Source organism: Hyaena hyaena, unplaced genomic scaffold (assembly GCF_003009895.1).
Source record: "Hyaena hyaena isolate Hyena2069 unplaced genomic scaffold, ASM300989v1 scaffold_8, whole genome shotgun sequence".
NCBI lineage: Eukaryota > Metazoa > Chordata > Mammalia > Carnivora > Hyaenidae > Hyaena > Hyaena hyaena.
This window is the reverse complement of record NW_024080640.1, coordinates 165,240-192,151: the sequence shown is the minus strand read 5'-3', so window position 1 is coordinate 192,151 and position 26,912 is coordinate 165,240. Positions and strand designations below refer to the sequence as shown.

General features: G+C 37.4%; 1 protein-coding gene and 1 long non-coding RNA gene across 3 annotated transcripts in view; one reads left to right on the top strand and one right to left on the bottom strand.

Moving 5' to 3' along the window:
* The window catches only part of LOC120239320, a 147,493-nt gene that overhangs the window by 64,375 nt on the left and 56,206 nt on the right, over positions 1 to 26,912 (bottom strand). The window contains exons 3-4 of one of the 2 annotated variants that reach the window (XR_005530405.1): positions 2,706 to 2,901; positions 491 to 627 (exon numbers count right to left, since the gene is read on the bottom strand). This is a non-coding gene — a long non-coding RNA (uncharacterized LOC120239320). The remainder of the gene's footprint in view (positions 1 to 490; positions 628 to 2,705; positions 2,902 to 26,912) is intronic. The other variant, XR_005530406.1, reaches the window with a different exon arrangement.
* On the top strand, positions 25,056 to 25,971 carry LOC120239304 (60S ribosomal protein L6-like). Its single transcript, XM_039243510.1, has one exon. The coding sequence runs from the start codon at positions 25,070 to 25,072 to the stop codon at positions 25,931 to 25,933; it is 864 nt and encodes a 287-aa protein (XP_039099441.1). The 5' UTR covers positions 25,056 to 25,069; the 3' UTR covers positions 25,934 to 25,971.

The following is a 26,912-nucleotide window of genomic DNA, read 5'->3' as shown; positions in this document are numbered from 1 at the left end:
TCAGACTCCTTGGTGGTCTTGGGATTTTGGGGAGATCGCGATCTGGGCATAACAATAACCTTTTCATTTTTTAACATTTATTTTGATGGAGAAAGCGATAAAGAGAGAGTACACAAGGGGGGTAGGGTCAAAGGGAGGGGTGAGAGGGAGGGAGAGAGGGAGAGAGAGGGAGAGAGAGAGAGAGAGAGAGAGAGAATCTTCAAGCAGGCTCCAGGCTGTCAGCACAGAGCCTCACATGGGACTTGATCACACAAACTGTGAGATCATGACCTGGCCGAAATCAAGAGTCGGATACTCATCTTGACTGAGCCACCCAGAGGCCCCTAATCTCTTCATTTTTAAAGAGACATTAACATTATATTCACATGGATATGTATAGTGGTAGGCAGAGTAATGGTTCCAAAGATGTTCATCCCCAATCCTTGGAACTTGGGACTATGTTCTTAACACAGAAAAGGAGACTTTACAGATGTGATTCATAGGTATGTACCTGGAGATGGGGAGATTATTTGGATTATCCGGACAGGTCCAATCTTATCACTTGAACACTTAAAAGCAGAGAACGTTTCCCAGTTGTGATCAGAGAGGTGTGCCCACAGAGGAAGATTCAGAGTCTTTTTGATGTTGCTGCTTTTCAAGAGGAAGGAAGGGAACCATGAGCTAAGAAACACAGGTGACCTCTGGAAGTTGGCAAAACCAAGGAAACAGATTCGTTCTTGGACCTCCAGCAAAGAATACAACACGGACAACAGCCTGAATTACTCAGAAAGGACCCAGCCCTCTGTCTGACCTATAGAAATGTGAGATCATATATTTGTTTTGTTTTAAGCCTCTAAGTTTATCTTCATTTGTTACAGCAGCAGCAACAGAAAGCTACCATAACACATTTACCTTGTGGGTTTTTTTTTTTTTTTCATTTTTAAAAAACTAAACTCATTCCATATCAGTATATAAAGAGCTCACTCAGCTTAAATTCCATGCCCCTCACTCCCACAGGTGTATAATATCCCATCAGATCATTAAACTGCTATCACAGGTATTGAAAACTAGTGAAGTCTCTTTTGTTATTCCAAATAGGACACCAGTGGCATATCCTCGTATAAGTCTCTATTCTTACACATATCGGTCAATAGAAAGAGCAAATCTTAAGAAATGGAATTAACCATTCATGGGATACACATTTTCCACTTTGATTAATATTTCCAAATTAGACTCCTTAGAGGTTGTTTCAATTTACTTTCTACATCCTATTTCTACATACCTTTACTATTATCAAATATCAAATAGTATATTATCAAATATTTATCTTGATCTACTTGATAGCAGAAAAACAGAAACCTAGTTTAAATGCATTTATCTCTTGGGATGAGATAGGATGAGGTTCTTTTCATATGTTTAAAAGTTATTTGTATTTCCTGTTCTGTGAATCTCCCCTCTCCCTCCCTCTCTTCCTTCCTTCTTGCCTACCTTTCTTCCCTCTGTTTGCTTATTTTTTTTCTGCTAGGTTGATGGATGTTTTCTTATTGATATATCAATACTTACTATCTCCTAAAAAAAACAAATCCTGTTTCTTTTGGCTTTGCTTTTGGAAGTTTTATCAATGTAGATTTTTTTTTTTTTTTTTTTTTAATTTATGTCATTAACAGTGCCTGGGTGGCTCGGTAGGTTAAGGGTCTGATTCTTGATCTTGGCTCAGGTCATGATCTGACCCCTGAGGGAGTTCGGGCACCATATTAGGCTACACACGGTCAGTGCAGAGCCTGCTTAGGATTCTCTCTCTCTCTCTCTCTCTCTCTCTCTCTCTCTCTCTCTCTCGCTGGCCCTCCCTGTGTTCTCCCTCTCAATAAATAAATTTTAAAAAATTCTTTAATGTATGTCATCAAATTTATCAGTATGCGATTTAATTTTCTTAGATTTGTGGTTTTATTTCATATTTATTAAAGAATCTTCAACAATAAAACTTTTACACTTCCATGGGTTATTTAGTATTTTTATGATTTCAAAATTGACATCTTTGATTCATTTTTTTATGATGCAAGTTATGAAAAAACTACTTTTACTTTCTTCCAGAACGCTATTTAGTTGTTCTAACACCACTTATTGAATACCACACATTGGCTTTTAATGATTTTTAAAAATCAATTACCTTTAAATCAAAGTTTTCAGGTTTAAAAATGGATACATTGCCTACACCTAAAAGATTTTAACCTCAATTTACATTAATTGCATTAATATTTATTAAGCTTTTATAAAGGACTAACATATTTTCTGTATTTTTATGAATGGATAAATAATTTAACATATCTTGGAAAGAGATATAGTAGACCCCAGCTGGGTTGACTGTTCAGCTAACACCAGTTTATAAAGTGCCCATATCTGTCCTACAGATCTTTCTTTGAGAAATGGTTCCTATTCTCCCTGTTCTAGTCCTGGTCTGATTGCACTGACAGTCATGGTATCTTACCACTCTAGACACACATTTAAAAATATAATTCATCTTGGTCTAGTCATTGAAAGTAATTCATTCTCCTGCTAAGTTCTTCTTGAGCTCACTCCTAGATGGTCTGAGCTATCACAGCAAAGAAAAACAGGTATGTAAACTCCAGAACCCAAGTTTCTTTTTGCCTCTCACTTCTTTCTAGTGTATTATTAGAACAAGGTGGGGAGGGGGGAATTTTCTTCCATAATTCTGTTCCTTACCTTACCTTAATTGAGCTTGATGATTCATCCATAAAAGCTTGATCAACCATCATAAGGAGACGTTGGCTCTTAGAGCACAAAACCTTAATCATCCAGTTTTAGGAGGTAGAAAGATTTTCCTCCCATCCTGGATAGGAGTACACATGATTTTATTCCTTTCTGATACATCTCACTTCTGGGAATAGGCGAAAGAGCTTCTTTCTGAAGTAAAAAAAACACACAAAATATAAGATGAATTATTAGCAATTCAAAATCTGGCCACACCCATTTGTTTGAAGATTTTTTTTTTCTCTCCCTGAAAACTATGCCAATTTATCAACTTTGGATCCTAGGGACCTAGTACAAGTACAGAGAAGATACTTAGTAAATGCTTGTTTAATAAATGAATAAATGCATAAACAGCCCCTAGTTGGAGCTATTTCCTCTGGGAGAAGCTAGCAGAGATGACTCACTGCCTTTTGCTTAAGTAATTTTTCATACCATTCTTTGCTATTAGCAGTATGCCCTAGGAGATTTCAACTCCATGGCTCTTCCCATTGATGATTCATTGCCTTTTTTGTTGTGTCTTCCCTCCTTTGCTCAGGGCACGAGTGACCATCTTGGACCATGCTGTTCAGGCCATTCTGGCTACTTTAATTGGAATCTACAATTGCCAAGAAGAAATATGAGCTTAGCATTTCCTGATTTCTCAGAACATTATTCAAGAAAATGACTTTTCTTATCTCTTTTGGAACTTTCCATTTGCCCAGAAATGTTGATTCTCTTCCTGGATAGAGTAAATAAAACTGGGTCCCAACCCTTTGGCCCTGCCTACTCCCCAGCAGTAAAGGTAATAGTTCCTGAATTTACACCCATGAGGCACTGAACAATGATAGGAACTCTAGCCAGAGGACCTGCACATATCCTCTGTACATGTGCATGGCCTGGAGTACTGCCTTCAGCATTATTTGTGAATGGGGACACTAGAGGGATGAGAGCTGGATTCCTTCTCTAAAGCAGAAGATATTAGTTACCCACACAGTTTATTCAAAACTCCGGTTACTAACTCTGCCTGGAACCTGAGCTATGCATTTTGGAAAATGTCTCCTATGATTCTGATGGACATGCTAAGCCTTACTGTTGAGTGCTTATCACCACCAGTCCAAAAGTTGACTTCAAGGGTTAGCTTTGCCACCAGTAAGTTTTCTATCCACAGACAAGTTCCTTAACCATTATGATCCTCATTAATAAGCCACAGAAAATACAGCCTCTTTCCCAAATGTTTGTGAAGATTAAGTGATAGAACACATCTATAGTGCATGGCACATGGGAATTCAAGAAATAAAAATACTATTATATAACTAAGTGATGTGACTCTATTCTCAGGGAGAAGATGAAAGATGTATCTGTTCATTACGGTGTAAACAGGAATAAACATCTTTTAAAGAAAGGTAGATCTGATCCTACTTTAAAAATATTTTATTCTGGAAAACCTCATTTGGTGAAAGGATGGTATTAGAGTGAAATCCAATAAAATACAGGCTAAGTCCATGGAAAGAGCTATCACAGAACCCAATGAAATTCAATTTAATTCTTTACCAAAGCTTATAAATAAGTGCTGAAGTTGACTTTCTCCATTTAAAGTGCTTTCAGCTAAAACACCTCAAATCCTTTTATTTTCCTTTAGTCGCCTTTAAATGAACACCTTAGTTATTTCTGACATCTCTAATCCAACCTGGAGTCCTCCATACATTCTATAGCTGCTATTTATTCTCTCCAGAGTCTAATAGTTCCTGTCTTTCTATAAGATAAATTCTGAGGCCTCTCCCAGATTTCTTTCTCTTGCTTCAAGTCAGAGAATTTACTTCAAAACTCATCATTTTTCCAAGCAGTAGACCCAAGCCCTTTCATTCATAAAAGGGATATAAGACTGTAAGAAAACTTGCCTCACTATTTTTGAGCTAAAAGATGATAAAGCAACAATTATGGAATCCATAGCTGGTGATTAATTGAAAAATCTTGGATTCCAATGTGGAGGGCGGTGACAGAGAAAACACTGTAGGAGTGATAACTTTAGGGGGATTCAGACTTAGAAATCTTAATGTCATAAGCAACGGAACTGAGTGCCATTGCTGTCACTCAGAGCAAAATCAAGTTGGTCAGATGTGGCATTCACAGACCAGAACTATAGCTTAGAAAGATAAATTTTTCTTCCTCTAACAGATGCCTACCCCAATTCTTTCTTTTCTTTTTGAAGAATCATGATTTAAAAGAAGTGTAGTAGTACAGCAATTAATTGGTGATAAATTAGAAACATCGATAAAGTGGCCAATATATAGTTGAAAAAGATTATAATTTAAATATGCTCTTTGAGCAATGGTAGGTAGGTAGATACTTCCGTGAATAGAAAGTACTAACTTAAAGTGGCCACACTGTTATAGAATACATGATACATATAACGATATGGTGCACAGTTGAGGAAGAAAACAATGAGAATATACATTTCCCTTAGTCACTCTTGGTTAAAGATTTCAATAATTCTGTAATAATGAGAAATTCAATATATGCTATAATAGTTCTAATTTTATTATGGGCATGTGGGTGTATAGTAATTCTTTATCACATTCCATAGTACAGATATTCCCAATTAAATTTCCTTGGTACTTTAAAAAGTTTCACCCCAAAACAACTTCCTCAAGTATTAGTTTGTATTTTAAAAATTGCATTAATATATATTTTAATTTAAAAATAACTCAAATTGTTACCTTGAATGCACAAATTATATGTTGTCTTTAGCAGCACCATTTTTTAACTTTTAATTTTTGTGTTCCTCCTTTTTTTAACAAAAAATTAAATCAAAGTAATACATCACATGAATATTGCTTAAAATGCTAAATTTATTCAATCTTTTAATAATTATTTGAGTTCCTACTATGAGTCAGCGATTTTTCTAGGCACTGAGAAATTCAATAATAAACAAAAAAAAAAACATAAAAAACTCTATCCTGATGAAGCCTATATGCTATTGTTGCTCAGATGATGCAGTTATAAGATCTATGAGAAAAATAAAATGAAAGGGGCAGAGAAAGGCTGTACAGCATAGGAGCTGGGGGGAAATACAGTAACAGGTACCAAATTTAATTATGTCTTTACTTAAAGATCAAGCCCACAAGTATAGTGTTTCAGATTTCCCTCTTAATAAACCAATTCTGTGCATTTCATTGTAATTTGATTTCATATACCATTTCAAAAAAAGTGTCTGTAATATATGATGATGACTTAGTAATTGGCTTCTAATGAATTTAACTTCTGCTTGTTTCTGGATCATATCTATGTTCCCATCTTTTCATTAAGATACCTAAATCAAAGGAGAAAATGTATCTTATGGTTAATGGATTTCTTAAATCTCTTTAATTCACAATATATCTGTCTAGAATACACCAGACATTAGTCTAAGCTATGATGAGTAAGGTCATAAAAAAACCTCCTGCATAGCTGGGAACACATACTGGGTTGCAATGCAGTATGATGAGAACCATAATAGAGAGAAGCACGAAGTCCCATCAAAGTAGAAAGGAAGGCGTGCCTTATTAACAGAAGTAACCAGGGAAACAGAATGCTTTAGAGAAGAGGGGAAATCTAAACTCTCTGGAATGATGAATAGTCCAGACTGTAGTCAGAGCAGGACATTCTAATACATGCTGTGTACAAAGGCATAGAGCAGTTAACTTGGTTTAGGCATCAAGAAAACTCCAATAGTTCTACTGGAATTTTAAACAAAGAGTTCCTAAAAGTTATGAGTTTGTTGGGAGGGGAGCTGAGTGATAAAAAGCAAGTATCTTGATAACTTCAAAATTTCTGGGCCTTGAGTCCAGTAGCATCTGCTTTGCCTATGTCTACTGCCCCGTCCACTGAAGGGTGCTAGTTTTCAGCACCTACATTTCTTATTGGAGGGCTCTTCTGTCCCTGAAGCCTGCTTTGCCAGGGTGTACAGCAGGTCAGAAAGGCTGGGGAATTACTGCTTCCTGAGTTCACTGCTTATCCAATGTCCTTAGTAGTTGGTGTTAAAATATTTTTATTCCCTTGCCTGTATAGTGGAACAAACTTGAGGAGTGTGTTCTTCCTCATAGCCAAATCCTCAGGATGGATGCCAGCACTAATGATAGTAAGTGGGCATGCTGTAGCATCACAATTATTAAGATACTCACCCATGCTGAACTGTGTTGGGTACAGGTTGAAGCAGATGCATTGCTTATATAGTATTTTTAGTATTTGAGAAATATTGGGGTAATGGCAATTTAAAATGTGTGGAATATATTGTTGTTAACTGTCATTGAAACAATTTAAAAAAATGGCAGGCTCAGGTCAATCAATTCCCAATTCAAGGCATAGTGGGAAAGCCAGAGGGTCTTTAAATCACCATTTAAAGAGATTCTTATCTTTATCAGAGATAAGAATGAGTTAAAACCTAAATTTCAGATAGTATTATAAGATTAGTGGATTTTCAAACAAGTCTGAATTCAGAGCCCTTGTTAGTCTTCTCTCTTCAACTTAGGGCCCTGAGACTTGGGATGGGAACACTGGATGGGTTTGGTTCAGAATGCAGTCTTGTGTTTAAATACCAAAAAGCATTTTATGCTCTGTGGTAGAAGCATTTGCATCCCTGAGACTCTAGTCTAGTGAAAACCAAAGCTGTGGGAAAGGAAAGCACAAGTTCCCCAAAGGAGTCAGTAGGAAGAATAATGAGATTTCCTCTTATGCCTACCCTTTGGCTCCAATCCCATGTCTTCTAATCACAGATGGTTCAGAGTATATTTTCATCTTGACTGGTCACATCTAATCCCAAAGCTAGCATCTCAACTCTATTTTTAAGGGGACATTCCAGTGTTCTACTGGATGGTAGCTTCTCAGATATAGGGTAGGATCGGTGGATTCGCTGGTCATGTGCCCACTGATGTATCCTGCCTCCAACATGAAGTGGGGTCAATAATCCAAGACTACATTATGTAAGATCAAATGTCACTAATCAGACACTCTATGATTCCTGGTGTAGTGGTGACAGTTGAAGCACTGATGGAAACGAAGATAAAGCCATTGGACCACTTCAGATCCAATTATGAGCCATGTTAAATTCAATCTGTCCTGTCAGTAATGCTTTAAATTGGTGGTTTAGTCATCATTTCTGAAAAATAAAAGCGGGGGTGAGGAGGAAGAAAAAGACTTACAAAAGGAGCCACAGTCAAGTAAGATATACCCACAGCTGCAGTTTCTCCTGAGAAATTGATGCTTATTATCTTCCTTCTCTACCAACCATCATTTCCCTCCAGTCTTCAGATCTGTATCAAAGCTGAGGCTTTGATTAGCATTCTGTTGGTAAGACATTACTGCAGTTGGCCAGTCATGGTTATCACCACTTATAAAAGCACCAAGAGCCTCTGAGGGAATCAGTCCCTGAGTTCTAATCTCCACACAGCCTCCGTTATATAGCAGCAAGTCTACCTCCTCATGGAAATCAGGGTCAACTACTGCTGACAGTAATTCTATTCTCTCCTCTGGTTTGCTGGCATGATAAGCTCACAATAATAGAAATCATACACTGTCTTTAAGGTGAATTTTCATATCTCTCTGCTCTTTTTCATCATGGTATGATTTTATCGTTTAAATGAGAGGATAATTTTATTTCTTTTATTTCCAATTATTTGAGACATGCCCTGGAGACCATAATTCAGTATCACTGGAGGTATATGTGCACTGGCAGGAAATAATTCTGGAGAAGGAATTAGAGACCAATTTGTGAAGGAGTTTAGAGCATACAGTAGGCAACTGGATGCTGTGGAAATATTTTTAAACAATTCAGAGACAGGTCCAGGTATGTGATTCTGAAAGCTAATTTTAGTGGTTTGGTGGGACAAGACTAAAGGAAGTGTCAAGAGGATCTCAGGGGTCCAGTTGAAGGGCAGTATGATTGGATAAAAGGGGATGGGGGAGATTTGAGAAATATATTGCAGGAAAAATGTTTAACTTTGGTAGCTAATTGTGTGTGAGGGCTAAGAAAGTAAGGAGACCCCTAATGGAATCAGGCTTCCTCTTGGGGATTATATGCTGTCCTACCTCTCAGCTTCTCCTGATTGTAACTCAGTGAGCACTACAAGACTCAGAGAAGTCCCAAGACTCCTCTGAGAAATGAGCAATTTGGCTTTATAAAATAGGACACGGAAGAATGTTAAAGGCAAATATTGGTTGAAGTACCAAGATACACTAGAGAGACATCCAAGACAGGTATCAGGGTCACACATTTTCTAAGGCTTTAGCTAAAAAAAAAAAAGTTGCATGGTTTTTGCATACATTCCCCATATCTTAGGTATTAAAAACTCCAGAGATTGTTGGGAAAGAACATTTCTGAGAATGATTTTTAAAATGTGTTATAGCTCCTACCCCTGTCGCCCCCTGTCACTACCACTAAAGAGGGAAATACATTGTATGTGGTGAGTTCCAGCTCCTCATCTCAAGACTGTTAAGAGGTGCTTCATGGGTCCAATGGCAAATTTGATAGGTGTCTCCTGAAGGTGGAGGTGGTGGTACACTTGATAGACTGTTGTCTTATTCCCATTATATGTAGAGATGAGAGATATACTCACTAACTATAAGCAGCAGGACAAAGGAGAAATTGCTGAGTTAGGAATGAGTCATCATTCCACTCCCAGGATTTGTCAGAGCAAAGGGCCTGAGTGTTTTCTGTGGGCATGAAAGAGAGAGAAGCCTGAGGCTGCTGTGAAACAGGCTGTTCCATTTAAGGGGCTTGTGAGACTTTGTGTTTGGATAAAAGAAGGAATTAAGTGTATGGATTAAGTATATGAAATCATCAAAGCGATGGAAATGAGTGAAACCATTCATTAAGCGTCTGCAAATTGGGTCACTTGGGTGGCTTCGTCAGTCTGGTGTCCGACTTTGGCTCAGGTCATGATCTTGCCATCTGTGGGTTCGAGCCCCGTGTGGGACTCTGTGCTGACAGCTCAGAGCCTGGAGCCTGCTTCGGATGCTGTGTCTCCTCTCTCTGCCCCTCCCCCACATGCACTGTGTGTGTGTGTGTGTGTGTGTGTGTGTCAAAAATAAATAAAACATAACATTAAAACAAAATTAAAAAGAGTCTGCAAATAAAATATTGGGGTGCACTGACAATGAAGTGATGAGACAAGATTTAAATGAAGTTAGGGGGACAACAAAGAACTCGCTCTAAGGGGGTACATTAACACTGCCATGACTCACTGTCATTACAGCCCTATTTTATTTTCTCTTCACAGACATACCTTGAAGGAGTTGCCCATAGTTGCTACTCTTACTTATTTATCTATTAATCCCTTCTCAACCCAGTCCAATCAGACTTTTCTCTATACCACTCCATTGAGAATGTGCTAATGAAGACCATTACTGTACATGCTAAGACCACCAGTATTACAGGTGTTGACAAATGCAATGGTTACTTTTCCATCTACCCTTATTTGAACTTTGACTGGCTTTCAACACAGCTGACTACTTCTTTCTTCTCTTGGCTTTGGGGATCCCACACTCTTCTGATTTCTCCTGCCTGCTCTTTCTCAGTCTTCTTTATGGGACCTCCTTCCTTTACTTGAAATATGAATGTAGAAATGTACCCAGGATTTGAACTTGTCTACTTTTCCATTTATGTTTACTCTTTATCCTTAGATAATATTGCCTAGTACCTTGGGTTTAGAGTGCCATTTGTGTGCTGATGATTCTAAGCTAGATCTATAATAGTTACCGAATTATTAACTTGACAGAGCTAGTTAGATGGCTAATAGGCATCTCAAACTTGTCATATCCAAAACAGAATTTTGATTTGTTTGCACTCTATGTGTCACCCACTATTCCCTGCCTTAGTTAACATCCAGCCAATAGCCACTCAGTTCCTCAAGCCATGTCTAGGAGTGATTTTGATTGCATTCTTTCCTGTTTTATGTTATCTGATAGATCCTAAATTAACAGGCACTTACATCTGAAATATATCCTAAATTCCTTTACTGCCCACCATCCCAAGTTCTATTTTCCTTATGCAAAAAAACCTACAATATCTTGCATAGATGACTTCCATAGCCTTATACATATTTTTACGGCTTCCACAAATAATTCTCCACAAGGCACTCCTCCATCACTCACTGCACACATGACTTATGGATCATCACATCACATAGACCTTTTCTGACCACTCAGTCAGGAGTGGTCATGCAGTTTAATTTCTCTGTGTAGCCATTGCATTTTGTTTATTGTTAGTATTTTTGTTTTGCTTTTTATTCCCTCCATTCAGTGTAATCTATTTAAAAAAATAGTGATATCATGTCTCCTGTGTCTAAAACAATGTCTGAAGTACAGTAAATACCCAATACATAGATGTTGAGTAAATTAAAGAATGGATGAATAGTAGAAATAAAAGGCAATTTGTATAGGATTAATGGCTATGCCAGAAATATTTGAAATGTTAATATTTCAAGACTTTGTACTTGAAATGGAGAAAATAATAATAAAGTGGGAATTTAAGAAAGAGACTAGCTAGGTAAAGCTTTGTTTATTGGTTTGTAAGAATAGGGAGAAAAAAACCCTGAATCCATGTGAATTTTTTTGAAAAGGGATCAATGAAGCAAGAGTTTAAGATAATAAAAGGATATAGGATGAGACAGGGTCCTAAATAATCAGGATCTAATGGATCAGAGCTGCTGATTTTTATTGAAGGATTAGCCTCAGAAAAGGGAAAATGTGGGAAATCCTGTCTTCTTTCTTATTTCCTTCCTTCAATTTCCTTCTCTCAACCTTTGTTTCCTTCCTCCCCTTTTCTTTCTTTCATTCCTCCTTCTCCAATTCCTGTTTTAGTACTTCTATAGTATCAGGTGCTGTGAAATAGATAGAAGATTTAATTAGAATAAAAACAGAAAGCAGATCTGACAATAGACTAGAGGGAAGAGAAATTGCCTTTGTGCCAGGGAAATTAGCAGCAGCATCCCTAATGGGTTTATTATAGCTACTCTATTAGTCACAAATAAAGGAAATGGACTCTGGTTGATTTAAACAGAAAATGAGCGGGTTGAAATTGCAAGGGGGGTGGGTTCTCATAGAACCTACAAGAAGGCCAGATACAGGTTATGGTGAGAGCCAAGCAAGACAGAGCCAAGACAACCCAGACATCATCTGTCACCAACTGCTGCTTATGCAAGTGACATCACTCTGATTATCCTTTTCTTGATGCACTGCAGTACTCTTGACTCTGGTCACCACACCACTGGGCTCTGCACTCTACTGCAGGGGTCATCAGAAATCCTTCATTCCCTCAGGAATCAAACAGGATCATCTGACTTGTCACGCTAAAGTCACAAAGGACCCAAAGGGGAAAGGAATACCTAACCTTTTCTTTTTTCTATATGGGGGAGTGAATCTGTGTCTTTGCTCTGGGTTTCCACACACATGGTTATGGCCCCAAAGTCAAATATTCATTAGAAGCAGTTCCAGAAGAGGAAACTTGTGTGGTGTGAGGGCAAAAGTGACTCTGGCTCCCTGAGCTCTTGTTCATTGCTTTTTCTGAGTTACTATGTGACTTTGTATAAACTATCCTTACTCTCCAGGCCATTGTTCAGTTCTTTGTAAAATGTGGTTGCTGTTTCCACATGTTTGCTAGCCCTTTCCACTGCTAAGATTTCAAGATAGCTTCTTAAAGCTGAAAAAATACATCAGTAAAACAAGTCATATTCAGGTTTACAGCATTTTATCACTAAAGATCCTTCTTGGCAAGCCCTTGGAGGGTAAGTAACATAGAGCAGAATATCTTTACTGGGTATTATAAAGGTAGAAGAATACAAATGAGAAATGGTTATGGTCAGGCAGATATTCACCTATCAGATGAACTTAAGTGGGACTCAGACACAAAGTGCCAACACTGTGGTTATGTTTATTCTCCTGAAGAAGGGGAGGGGGGGAATGCCAGGGGAACCAGAATTCCTTCTTATATAGTTCAATAAAAACAGTAAAAAAAAAAAAAAAACAAAAAAAAAAAACCACCACAATATAAAAGGCAGGATATGTCAACCCAACACAAAACTCAGCTGAAGGTAACAGGCTAAATACAATTCAGGCTTCTGTTCCACAGAGATGTCTCAGAGCCTGGAAGTTCAGTTAAGATGAGCACAGACTACAAATGATTCAAGGCTCATCTTTGTGAAAGGATCATCAAAGGCCACAGAGGAAAGCATCAGGAACACTGAAAGTTCAAATTACCCCTTATGTTTTTCATAAAGGGAAGTAGACGACAATGCACTAGAATTATCTTCAGGTCTTTGGTGGTTTAATAGATACACTGGAGAGTAAATTAAGTTAAACCTGAAAGGCAAAAGAAGATACTTCAACGCTGTATTTGTTCATAGTACCCAAGAATGTGCTCACTCATTCTGGCTGACAGAAAAGGTAGGTAAATTCAAACTGCAACTTTGAATTTCTCTGAGATCTTAATGATATTTTCTAACATAGAAGATGCTGATATCTAAAGGGAGAATCTCTTTCTCCTTACAGCAATTATTTGGAGTAAGGTATTCAGTTTAAGAGTTGATGAAATGTAAGAGACAACCAGTTAATGATGAACCAGGAGATGCTCTTTTAGAAAAGTACCTATAACCTCAGTTTTATTACAAACTACTTATTTGATTTCTAGCTTGACAAGAATGCTTTCCTTTATATGAAAATTAAAAGAATCTGAATATATTCAGAGAGATAGGTATTTTAAGTAGGCTTTTTCTTGGCCTCTATCCTTTCTTTTCATTACTGGGGAATTTTTACTCATGAATACTTTCTGCAAAACCAAATTCTAACAGCAAGCAAGAAAGTGGTTGTTTGTTTTATAAAACTGTATTCTATGATGGGACTAAGGCAACCAAGGCTTTGGGAAATACTCTGTTATTCAAGAGAACAGAGAGAGTAAAAATGAAGTGATAAACGCTGTCATGGCCCATGGATCTTCCTGCTGGGGATTCAAACTTGAACACAACCACATGCATCTTTCAATCATGACAGTCTAGTGGAAGACAGCGATGAGTTTCCAAAGATCATGCAGGAGTACTATGAAGGAGTTTCCCTAGGGAAGGTGCCAGGATACTACCATGGTGGGGGGGGGGGCACCAAAGAGGAAGCAGTCAATATGATCTTCCAAGAGGAGTTACTCCTCTAGGGGAATTTGACTTTCACATTGCAAAGCAAAAAAGAGACCAATGTTTCCCATTTCATTATCTGTACTCAGGCATCAGCAGCTCTTACAGTTCTGGTCTCTGCCTATCTTTCCAGTCACATGTCTTGTGACTGCTCGCTTGCTGTCTATACCCCAGTCTCTCCAAAACCCACACACACCCTCACATCTTTTTACCTTTGCATATACCAGCCTCCTAACCTTGAAATCATCCCCACCCTCCACTTACTTGGCTGGGCCTAGGGCTATAAGCTCCCCAGGACCAACATTGGATACATCATTAGCTAATTTTTCAGTATTGTGTACACCACTGGGTTTTGGTACATATTGGTGGAATACCTGAAAAGATGAAAACGGCAGTGTGGATAATGGGTAAAACCAGGAGCTCTGGAGGCATACTGGTAAGTTTTGATTCCTGTATCTTCCACTAACTCTCTGGATAATATGGAGCAAGCTATATAACTTCTCCATGACTCAATTTTTGGATTTAAGATAGGATTTCCATGAGGACTAAATGAGATAATACACGTAAGTCTCTTAGAATAGTATCTGAAAGATGGTAACCATAACTGGTAGGTTTTTATAACTAAAAAGTTCTTGGATGGATATTTGTGGCAGAGATAGTATTTATTCTCAAATATTGCATTCGCTTTTTAGATTTCCCACTACCTTTACAGTTAGGCAAGGACATACAATGAGTTCTAAGAAACAGGCTATCATGAAAGAGCTATCATTGGATTCTCCAAGCTCTGTGTTCTCTTGCCACAGAGAACATAAGGCAGAAGTTAAAACAGAAGAGCCTTGGGACTCAAGCAGCCTGAGTGAACGTTGTATTTTCTAACAATTGAGACTTTAGAGTTATTGTGACTGCAGCATAAAGCCACCTGTTCTGAGTAATTCAGGATCACCCTAAAGTCATACCAAAGAGATGATGGCCCACTTTATAGGCATACACTTATTTTGATGGAAAAAAGTAAGTGCAAATAGCATTAGCAGCATTGCTATAAAGGCTCAAAGTATAAAATAGGAGGCTGTAAAAAAGAAGCTGTCATAAGGATAAAGAGGAAAGAGAGAAAAGAATGTTGACTATTCAGGAGTGACTGAGTGGCTCAATCAGTTAAGTGCCAGACTTTGTCTCAGGTCATGATCTCACGATTCATGGGTTCGAGCCCCACTTTAGGCTCTGTGCTGACACCTCAGAGCCTGAAGTCTGCTTCAGATTCTGTGTCTCCTTCTCTCTCTGTCCCTTCTCAGCTTACACTCTGTCTTTCTGTCTCAGAAATAAATGTTAAAAAAAATTAAAAAAAGAATGTTGACTATTTAATCTTGGTTTAGGTATGATTGGGATCAGTAACACATTTCCTTAGATAAAACAAAACAAAACAAACTTAAATAATAATCACAGTGATGTCATATTCTTTTATTTGGGATGTGGTTTTTATTCCTGTCAGTAAGACTAAAAAAAATCTAGAACTTAGAAAAAATAAATCTGACTCACTATTAGATTAAATTAATAAAAATATATAAAACAAGTAATAGCATTTATTTTAAAAAATATTTTCTTAATATTTATTTTATTTTTGAGACAGAAAGAGAGCAGGGGAGGATCAGAGAGAGAGGGAGAGAATCCCAAGCAGGCTCTGCACTGGCAGCAGAGAGCCTGAGGCAGGGCTTGAACTCATGATCACAACCTGCCTGAGTTGAAGTCAGACACTTAACCTACAGAGCCACCTAGGTGCCCCAATAATTGCATTTCTTGAACATTATTCTGGAAATGGGTAGATTTTTGTGAGTGTAGGTGGGAGAGAAAATATCCCACCTTTTAAATATCATTAAAAAATATAACTTTTCGCCTAGAGAAAAATGAAGGTGCCCAAATAAACACAAAGTTTCCAGGGCTCTTGGACTCAGAGTTACAAAACCTTTTGTTGTGGATTTCTTTTTCAAACCCTGATTTGAACTATCCAGAAACATCTTGAGAGAAATTCCTTAACAATTTTAATATATCAGTTGGGCTACCCTTAATAACAGTATGCGCTTCATGGGGAGTATAGATGCACCATCAACACTTAAATTAGTATACATGTTGTGGAAGGCAAATAGTCAATATTCCTCAAATTGAAAAATGGTACAGTCTGTGAGGCAGCAATTCTTTTTTTTTTTTAATTGTTTTTAATGTTTTTATTTATTTCTAGGAGAGAGAGAGAGAGACAGCGTGAGCAGGGGAGGGTCAGAGAGAGAGGGAGTCACAGACTGAAACAGGCTCCAGGCTCTGAGCTGGCAGTCAGCACAGAGCCTGACGCGGGGCTCGAACCCACGAACCGCGAGATCACGACCTAAGCGAAAGTCGGACACTTAACCGACTAAGCCACCCAGGCGCCCCTGTGAGGCAGCAATTCTATAGATAGGAATTATCTTTATAGATACACTTGCAAAGTTATGCCACAATATATGTTCAAGGGTCTTCATTATAGTTTTGTTCCTTACAGCAAAACTCCTAGGAAATAATGACCATTGACAAGACACAGGTTAAACTGGTTATAGCACATTTATATAATATTCTCAGCAGCCACTAAATAAAATAAAATTATTGATATGTATGTAGTGACATGGGAAGATGATCCATTTAGTTAAATAAACATGACTACATATTAAATGGTCTTGTTAGAGAATTTTTATACGAATGTGTATGTGTTATATGTGCATGTGTGTGTGTGTGTTCTGAAAGAATATGTAGAAAACCATTAAAAGTTTTTTAAAACCTTTGATGAGATATATGCCCACACAAGACACTTAGGAACATTTAATAAATATGTTTGCACATATTTATTTGTTTGTTTAGTGAGAGAGAGTGCATAAGTAGGGGAGAGGGGCAGACAGACAGAGAGAGAAAATCATAATCAGGCTCTCCACTCAGTGCCTCAGTGTGGAACCTAACTCTGGACTCGATCCCATGACCCTGGGATCATGACCTGAGCCAAAATCAAGAGTTGGACCCTCTACCCACTGAGCAGCCCAGGTGCCCCAATATGTTTGCATTTATTTAGTATTTACTGAGGTCACAATTTCTCCTTGCTCACATGTTTCAATGCTTTGGAAATACAAAAGAACGTGGAAGACAGTCATTACCTTTGACTTTTAAACATGTTGTCAATAAGAAAAACAGATATTTGAAATAGAGAAAATGTAAAAGACAATACACAGATAAGTAAAACCTGAAATGCTAAAATTACTGAATAATAAGTGCTAAACAATGTTGTTATTAGACTTGGGAGAAACTGCTTTATCAAACAAAATACTCTCACCTAAGGCAAATGTGTGTGTGTGTGTGTGTGTGTGTGTGTGTGTGTGTATACACGTACTTTGAAAAACAAAAAACATGTGAATCATACAATTCACATAGGAAGAACTCAGGAAATTGCAACCTTTAATTCCAAAGGGCTGAACACACACACATACATAGATATACACACATATTCACCCCCTACGAGGATATCACAAACTTCTTCCCCATAATTTTGGTTACTGAGTGTAGAACAAACACTGAAGATACAACTTATTTATCAAGGATCAAATAAGAAAAGAGCAAATTCAATTCATATACTGTGTGGTATTTCTCTAGTTGCTTCTAGATGTATACTATAAGTTCTTACACGACTTCAACATCTCAGATACCAGCAGCTATATTTGGCAATGTGGCAGCTTTATTAAGATAGCTGTTAGTGGTGCTAAGAAAGTATGCTAATTTTCAACCGAGCCTGACAACATCTGATACACAGGCCACGTTGACAACTGCACCAGCTGGATCATTCTGAATTCTTACAGTAGACAAGTCTGTCAAAAGAAAAAAAAAAAGTCAACTGGGCTGTGTGTGTACCTACACAATCACGGGTGTGACTGACATTTTTTTCAGTGATGCTGGGATCATATCTCTCTGGGAGATAATCCTGATATTTATAGTGGACTTAAAAAGAAATGCTGGTCAAAACATCCTAAAATTCAGTAATATTTCTATGAAAAAAGGTGCAGTCAGTTAAATTATTAGAAAATCTATAATGAAGAGCTATTTCAGGTAAGATCATTTCGGTTCAAAAACCACTCACTTTTATATGTTGACTAATTGTAATAAATGTGGTACTTGTTGTTTCGTGTTGTTCAGAAGTGACTTCAAAATTTCCTTTGTAAATAAAATATCCTAAGTAGCAGTGATCAAGTCTGTTGGTTGGAGGTTACAGGCACAGAATTGAGAAAATACAGTGGTAGCAGTTTGGGACCAGGATTAGTCTCCAATTTTTCCAGCTATTGAGAGGAGATGAGGATTCTGGACTCTTGGTAAGATCTAAACACTGGTTCATGTTTGTATATCATTTGCATATTAAGAGTAGTACTGGCTATGACAGCACAGTTCCACCTCTGTAAAAGTCTTCTCCATGGGTTCAACTGCTGGACTAATTTGAGTATACATTTGCCTGGGAGGTGAGGAAGTGTGTATAGAATAAAGTGTACTTTTGCTTACATGTGTGTGAGTTTTTGGACTGCTTGCTTGTGATTGACTTGACATCTTTCTGTATTTCATCACTTGTCCAGAAAGTCTGAGAGAGAATTTGTGACAGTTGAGCCACATGCGCTCAGAGTGACTTAATTACACTATGAATCAAGCCACTTTTACCTCTCCCTTCTAAATTCTAAAAATTTCTTATTTAATAGATTTCATTTCTTCCATTTGCTTTAGAAAGTAAAGGAATACAATGTAGGTTATTAATTTAGATGATGCAGGATATCTCAGAGTTTCTGAAAATTTATTGCTTATTTAGGAAAATGACTAGTATACTTACCAGGAACAGCTGTGACAAAAGAAAAAGGATTTAAAAACAAAACAAAATGAAATACTAGGCTATTTAAAATGCTCTGGATTCCTAATGATTGTCCTTTCCTAAGATAAAGGGGAAGATCTTTGGGGAGTACACAGATAAGCAAATCAGTGAACCTCAGATTGCCCGTGGTGCGAGCAGAAGTATGCATTGTCGCTTCACAGACAGACAACTCTTTGTTCCTGCACCTGGAGACATCTATTAATAGGAGTCACCTAGACGTTGGTTATACATAATTTAAAAATAGGAATACAAATTACTGGGCTAGGTAGGTCTCCCACAGAAATCAGCAGGTGATACAAGAGAAGAAGAGTTTTCTTAAATACAAATTCTTAGTGCCTATCCAGTGGAGAGTAAAATGGACACGATTCAAGGATTAATTAAGACATTCCTAAAGTTCTTTTTTAGTTGCTAAATACAGGGGAAAAAAAAAAAATCAACCTAATCATAGACAAACGCTCTGAGATATAGAATTGTCTTATGCTAACTCATTTCTCTCACTTAACATCCAGCAGCCTCCTAGCAGCTGCCAAACATGTACTCTGCATAACAGATTCTAAGTAAATAATTGTGTTTTCCATAAGTAGCTCAAAATATATTAGTGATACTTTAAAAACTATATTGGATTTATCAAATTTAATATGTACGGATACCCTCAACTTGGGTGGGGTGAGAATATCAAGAAGATTTTGGAGATTGCTCAAGTTTCATTGAGATCTGAATTCAGATATTACTAAGAGGTACTGACAGATACTACAGTGTAAGCCTTTTGGATAGCCTCATGAAGGAATGAAATCTCACCTTAAGCTCAGCTAAGAGCAAGATGCCTCAGAATTCAAAAAAGTATGGAGACGCAGATATGATATTAATTCCATGAGATATATCATTCCATCAGTATGAAACCAGACAATAATGATGTCAATAATAACAATAAAATGTATATACATTAAGTGCTACGTATTTAGAATTTTATATGTATCTATCATCTCACTTATCCTGCTAACACTCAGGAATTATATGATATTATAATTATTATCATCATTATTATTTCATCTACTTCACAAGTAAGAAAACTGAGACTTCATACATATTAAGAAAATTGCTTAGAGCCACTTTGCAATTTAAATGGCAGTGCCCAGGCTCGCAACACTGTGCCGCCTTGAGCTACCCACAACCTGCTTGCCTTTCAAAGAGGCAAGAGACACCAAGAACCTGACTAAAATCCCATAGTAGGGTCTAATGCAGAGAGACAATGCCAAGAGCCATCAATAGTAAAAATTCCCTGATGATGGGAGCAACTGTTATTATGAAACCTGCAAAAAGCATCACTGCGAGATGATGCTAGTTACAAAGCCCCTAGACATCCACTACTCAAAGTGTGGTCTCTAGACTAGCAATACTAATACTTATTATAAATGTGAAATATTAGGGTTCAGCCCTGTCCTGCTGAATCTGCATTATAAAGACCTTCTGAATCTGCATAAGATCTCTAGATAATTCATATACAAATTGAAGTTTGAGAATCACTGCCAACCGATCACCCATAAAGTACTGTAGGGTGCCACCTGAGACAGAATGTTACAGTTTTACTTTGAATTTAACAAGATGAACTGGGAGAAGGAATAGCCTATATGGGGATCTATTATTTATAGAAAAGTAATTACATTAGTATTAAGATAGGACATTCAATTTAGGGACACGTCAGACAGCACTACTCTCTATGATAGGAATTTATAAGACTGCTTGTGTACTGCCTGTGTGGAATCAGCTGCCAATCCCTGAGGTTCAATTCTGTCTACTGAATATCTTGTCTGAGGAAGCTGATGCCCTGGTGCTATTTTAAGATGTTGGAGGTAAGATAAAGATGCCTCTCTATGTGTCATCATGAAGCAGCATCCTAAAATGTAATCAAAGAAAAATAATCTACTAACTTGGAAATTGTAGGTTGAAATGTGGAATGGATAATGCTATAATAACAAATGCAAATGGAAAGTTGATAGTCCCCATGGAATCTAGAAAAGTGAAAGCTAGTAAGAATCAGTCATTGTTTCTACAGCATGATCCAGAAGAGAAGGTGTCCTCACCAGTCACCAGAAATATTCCCTCCATTAGACAGCTATATCTATTAGGACAATGTCTTACCAAACCTCTAGGGCTTGATGAATGGCTGCTTAAAGCGACTTTATTACCTATGTTCTGATCCCAAATTCAGCAAGCTAACTTTTCTTATTTTATTTTATTTTTTTTTTAAATTTTTTAATGTTTTATTTATTTCTAGGAGAGAGAGAGAGAGAGAGAGAGAGAGAGAGAGCGTGGGCAGGGGAGGGTCAGAGAGAGAGGGAGTGACAGACTTTGAAACAGGCTCCAGGCTCTGAGCTGGCAGTCAGCACAGAGCCCCACGCAGGGCTCGAACCCACGAACCGAGAGATCATGACCTAAGCGAAAGTCGGACGTCCAACCAACTAAGCCACTCAGGCGCCCCTAACTTTTCTTATTTTAATTCACCTTCTCAGGTCAGTTTCCCAACATAAGATGTATTTACCAGATGGTACGTAAATCCAGTCCTTGTTATAAATTATTTAAATGGCTTTCTATTGCAAATCTCTTTGGGCAAATTTGGGTGGTATTAATCTCGTTCACGCTGACCTAAAGATTTGGGAATTGCTAAAGTACGACACTAGACTTTGGATGAGGAGAGGCTATGATCAAGTTTCAACATTATAAAAGGGCTGACCTAAAATAATCAACTTTAATTGTTTAACCAACTCAACTATTTTTTGGTCAGTAATAGTGTAGAACGGAATTGCTAACTACTGCACCTGACCTGTGCCATCTGTAGAAGAGAAAATATGCTGTGCATGCTCCAGGTAAAACTGCACTTCCTCTGCTTTCACTCTGGGCTTGGCAACAATAGGGAGGGTGTTGGGTGCTCCAGATGTTGTGGAGGAAGCCATTTCCCCCAATGTTTCTATGGTGTTATGAGGAAATTTTTGTGCTCTGGGATTAAATAGAGTCAACACAATCACTGGTTTTCCAGATGAGACTAACCCCACCACTGGCCTCCATACGAACATCAGAAGGTTGGAAAGGATTGTTGGCTTTCTATCTCATAACAGGTCCCATGAGCTGTGGAGATTGAGTAGATGTCCTCTCTGCTATTGTCCTGGTTTGCCTAGGACCTAGGAGTTTCCTTGGATTTGGGATTTTCAGTGCTAAAATCAGCAAAGTCCCATGCAAACTTGGATGCGTTGACCATCCTATTTCATTGACACTTTTGGACCATTCTCTATTCTTCATATAGGCTACCGGCTTTCTCATGTCATCCGAGAATATTACTTATAACCCCTTCTAGTTGCAGTTAACTATACCAGTGATTATCAAACCATCTGTGGGGAAGGGCCAGTATTTTTTTCCTTCCCTATTTCAAATCAATAAATATAATAAAAATTAAATTACAGACAATGAAATAAAGTGGGCATAAAACATAAGTTTATTTTTTTATTATTAATAGATTTAATGGATATTAAAAACAAGGCTATCACTTTGCTAAGAAAGTGTATAAATGGCTACTCTTAATGTCTGCTCTTACCTCACTAGGGATGAGTAACAAGTTATGTACCACATTAGGAGGAACACTTTTTCACATAACTTCAGATTGTTCTTCCTCATCCTTTAAAGATTTTACGAGCTGGTTCACTGTTATTTCCTCCAAAACTGCCTCTGTCACGATTCTTGGTTTTTTTAATATTCATTTGGATGATTTCTCCCAATAACCTGGACTCTCAGATATGTGACCTTTAATAATCCTGTTCTTGATCTTTATGAGACTTCCAAGTCTGTGGACATATTCTAAAATTTGTCATTACCAATCTCTAATTATCCCATTGTCTGATTCCAGGGAAAGTCCAGGCAAATCAGGATGAATTGATTATCCTACTTCACTGCCATAGAGGTAAGAGCAGAAACTGGGAGTAGCAATTTACATGCATTTTTTTTAAAGCAATTCAATGTTTTTCATATTAATTAAATCTAATAATAATCATAAATTGACTTTATGTTTTATGTCCTTTTTCAGGTCACTCACTCCCTCTACTACCTTTACAAAAACAAAATTTTCAACCCCACCGAGATCTGTCATCCATTAATTCTACCACCTTTGAAATTTTCATTAAATTTTATTTTTATTATGAAATATAGAGAATCAGTTTCTCAATTCTGAAAATAAAACTTGACTTTTTAAAATTGAATCTATAATCAGTTTTGAGATGATTGTATCATTACAAAGTAAAACTTTGTGCCTGTGACATAGTATATTCTCCACTTATTTCAGTTTTACAAATTTCTGATATGCTACATATTTACATAACTATTTTGATTGACTACCTTTATCCACTAGAGTGTGACATCAGAGAAGGCAGGTACTTTTGTGTTTTGTTTACTGTACTATTGTTTATATAGCACCTAAAATTGTGTGTCTGACACAAAATAAGCCTTTAATAATATTTAATCTTTACGTTCATTCATCCAAATTCATATGCAAGGAATTCTAAGATAACTGAGAAACAGAATCTATTTTTAAAGATTTCATATATTTGGCTGACAACTGCATTATAACAATCAGTTATAACGCAAAGTGTAATATGAAACAGGTTAAACAGAGATTTATGGGGACACTGAGGAAATGTATACAATTCAGTCTGGGGCTATAGTAACTTTGAGGAAGACATCCTGCTTACTCCATAGGGGGTGATCAGAGCTATTGAAAGGAAAAGAGAGATGATTGAGGGTATATTCTAGGAAGTTCAAACTACAGAGACAGAAACCTTAGGGAGCCTGAATGGGTGTTTATAGGCTATGAAATGACAATTAGGGAGAAATAAGGATTGGAAGACACTGGTGAAAGTTAGAGAAACCCAGACTTTTAGACTTTTTTTCCCCTCTCTTTTATGTTTGTTATACGAAATCACTGAGGAGTTTTACATATGGAAGTGAAATATACAGATTCATACCTTAATAAAGGATGAAATTGAGCATGTGGTAGCCTAGAGAATACACGATAACAAATTTGAAATTGGGAATGGTTTATAGCAACAGAGAAAATAGAATAGATTTTAATGTTCTTGGTATTTAGGAAGCATTAATGAGAGCACTGACAGATGCACAGATTTGGGGGGAAAAAAGGGAAAGAGTAAAGTTCACGATGACCATTAGCTAAAAGCAATCAGTACTGTGACCAGGTCAAATTAAAAATTAACCAAAAAGCATATTTCCTATATAGAAACAAAAGCCTTTCCAAATGACAATAAAGTACAAAACACCTAGGAAGAAACCTAGCAGGAAATTTGCAGAATATATGTAAACACAATTTAAATTTGTATTAAGACAGGAAAGAGGGATGCCTGGGTGGCACAGTCAGTTAAGTGTTCAACTCTTGATTTCGACTAAGATCATGATCTCATGGTTTGTGGGATAGAGCCCCCAATCAGGCTCTGAGCTGACAGCATGGAGCCTACTTGGGATTCTCTCTGTCCCTCCCTCTACCCCTCTCCCACCCAAGTGCTCACGTGCATGTGCTTGTGCGGGCTCTATCTCTCTCTTAAAACAAATAAATAAACATTTTTTAAAAAGACATGAAAGTAAAGTTTAATAACCAGTGATTAATTGTGGTTGCACAGAAATAGTGACATCAACTCACTGTAAATTCAAATATATATTAAATATATCTAAATCAATTACTTTATGATTCTCACTTCTTCTCCCCTTTCTCATTCTACTTACTGATTTCAGTCTTAAAGAAAAAACTTGATAAAATTTATGTGTCTAAATTAATGTGTAAGAATAAGAAGAAAAAGTCAAAGACGAGTTTTTAATGGTAGAGAACTATTCTTGTTAAATATATACTAAGCTGTGTTAATTAAACCATGAAATAATGGCTTAGGGGTTGACAAATCAATGGAATAGAATAGAGGACAAAAATAGAACCACGTGTATGGGATATTTAGTACATGATAAATACAGGTTTCTCAAAACCCAGTGATGGAAAAGCACATTACTCAATAAACTGGATTAAGGTACCCAGTTATATGTTGAGGAAAAAGAGCTGGACACTTGCTTTTATTAACAAAATAAATTCCAAATGATTCACCATCAACAAAATTTAAAAACAATAAACTCTGAGAAATGTTTGTAGTACCTATGGCAAAATTTCCTTAATGTATAAATAAGTATTAATGATTTAATTCTTTTAAAAACACAACCACATAGCTCTTTCCCATCTTGCAAGATGGCGGGCGAAAAAGCCGAGAAGCCGGATACTAAGAAGAAACCCGAAGCCAAGAAGACTGATGCTGGTGGCAAGGTTAAGAAGGGCAACCTCAAGGCTAAAACCCCAAAGAAGGGGAAGCCCCACTGCAGCCGAAACCCGGTCCTAGTCCGAGGAATTGGCAGATACTCCCGATCGGCTATGTATTCGAGAAAAGCCATGTACAAGAGGAAGTATTCAGCAGCTAAATCCAGGATTGAAAAGAAAAAGAAGGAGAAGGTTCTTGCTACGGTCACAAAACCAGTCGGTGGTGACAAGAATGGTGGTACCCGAGTGGTTAAACTCCGCAAAATGCCCAGGTATTATCCTACCGAAGATGTGCCTCGGAAGTTGTTGAGCCACGGCAAAAAACCTTTTAGTCATCACGTGCGGAAACTGCGAGCCAGCATCACTCCTGGGACCATCCTGATCATTCTCACTGGGCGCCACAGGGGCAAGAGGGTGGTTTTTCTGAAGCAGCTGAGCAGTGGCTTGCTACTTGTGACTGGACCTCTGTCCCTCAACCGAGTTCCTCTGCGTAGAACACACCAGAAATTTGTCATTGCCACCTCCACCAAAATTGATATCAGCAGTGTGAAAATCCCCAAACACCTCACTGATGCTTACTTTAAGAAGAAGCAGCTGCGTAAACCCAGACACCAGGAAGGGGAGATCTTCGACACGGAGAAAGAGAAATATGAGATCACAGAGCAGCGCAAGGTTGACCAGAAAGCTGTGGACTCGCAAATTCTGCCAAAAATCAAAGCTGTTCCTCAGCTTCAGGGCTACCTCCGCTCTGTGTTTTCTCTCACGAATGGAGTTTACCCTCACAAACTGGTGTTCTAAATGTCTTACAAAGAACCTAATTAAATAACGGATACATCTCAAAAAAAAAAAATAAATAAATAAAAACACAACCACATAAAATGGTCAAACGATCTGAAGAATCAGTTCTCTCTCTCTGTCTTACACACGCTTATATAAATGACTAATAATATACATAAAAGCTCACCTCACTTAATTAAAATATGCCAATTAAAACAAAATGTAGCTGTTTTTTTGCCAAATAACCTGACAAATTTTGTAAACATAAAATTCCATGTTATTTAAAGCATGAGGAAATCTGTGCTATCATCCCCCTTTGCCAGAAGTTTACAGATGTTTTATACCAATTTTTGTAGGTAAAGTGCAAAATTTCAAAATATAAAATATATACATCATTTGGAAATTAGTCTGTGATACAATTTACTCACACAAGTGCTCCTTAAATAAATAAAAAGGGTATTGAATTGGGCGCATAGATGAGCTACATACTTCCAGTGCAATACTATGGAGCTATTAATGAAGAATGAGTTATAGCTGTGAGTTATAAGAAAATTATATATAATCCAGAGGACTTGAAGCAGGCTCCACACTAATAGCAGTGAGCCAGATGTGGGGTTCGAACTCACAAACTATGAGATCATGACCTGAGGTGAAGTGAGATGCTTAACTGACTGAGCTACCTAGGCGCCCGATGCATAATTATATTAAGTGTAAAGCAAGTTGGGGATCAGTACGTGTCATTTGATTACATTAAAAAACAGCATATGCACATGCTTTTTTTATTTGCATATGCATGCAAATATGTGCTGGAAAAATACACCCCAACTTGCTAACAATATGTACAGTTGAGGAAAGAAATGAAGGAAGCCATGAATAGAGAAAGGAAATTTTCATTTTTTTTATTTTGAACACTTCAAGATTTTCTGCAATCTTCAATAATGACCATATGTTACTTTTAAATAAAGACTACCTTGTGGTGAACTAAACACTGTAATATTTT

Bases quoted from the DNA above. Each gene is read 5' to 3' on its own strand.
- LOC120239304 (XM_039243510.1), top strand. From the start codon at position 25,070: ATGGCGGGCGAAAAAGCCGAGAAGCCGGATACTAAGAAGAAACCCGAA.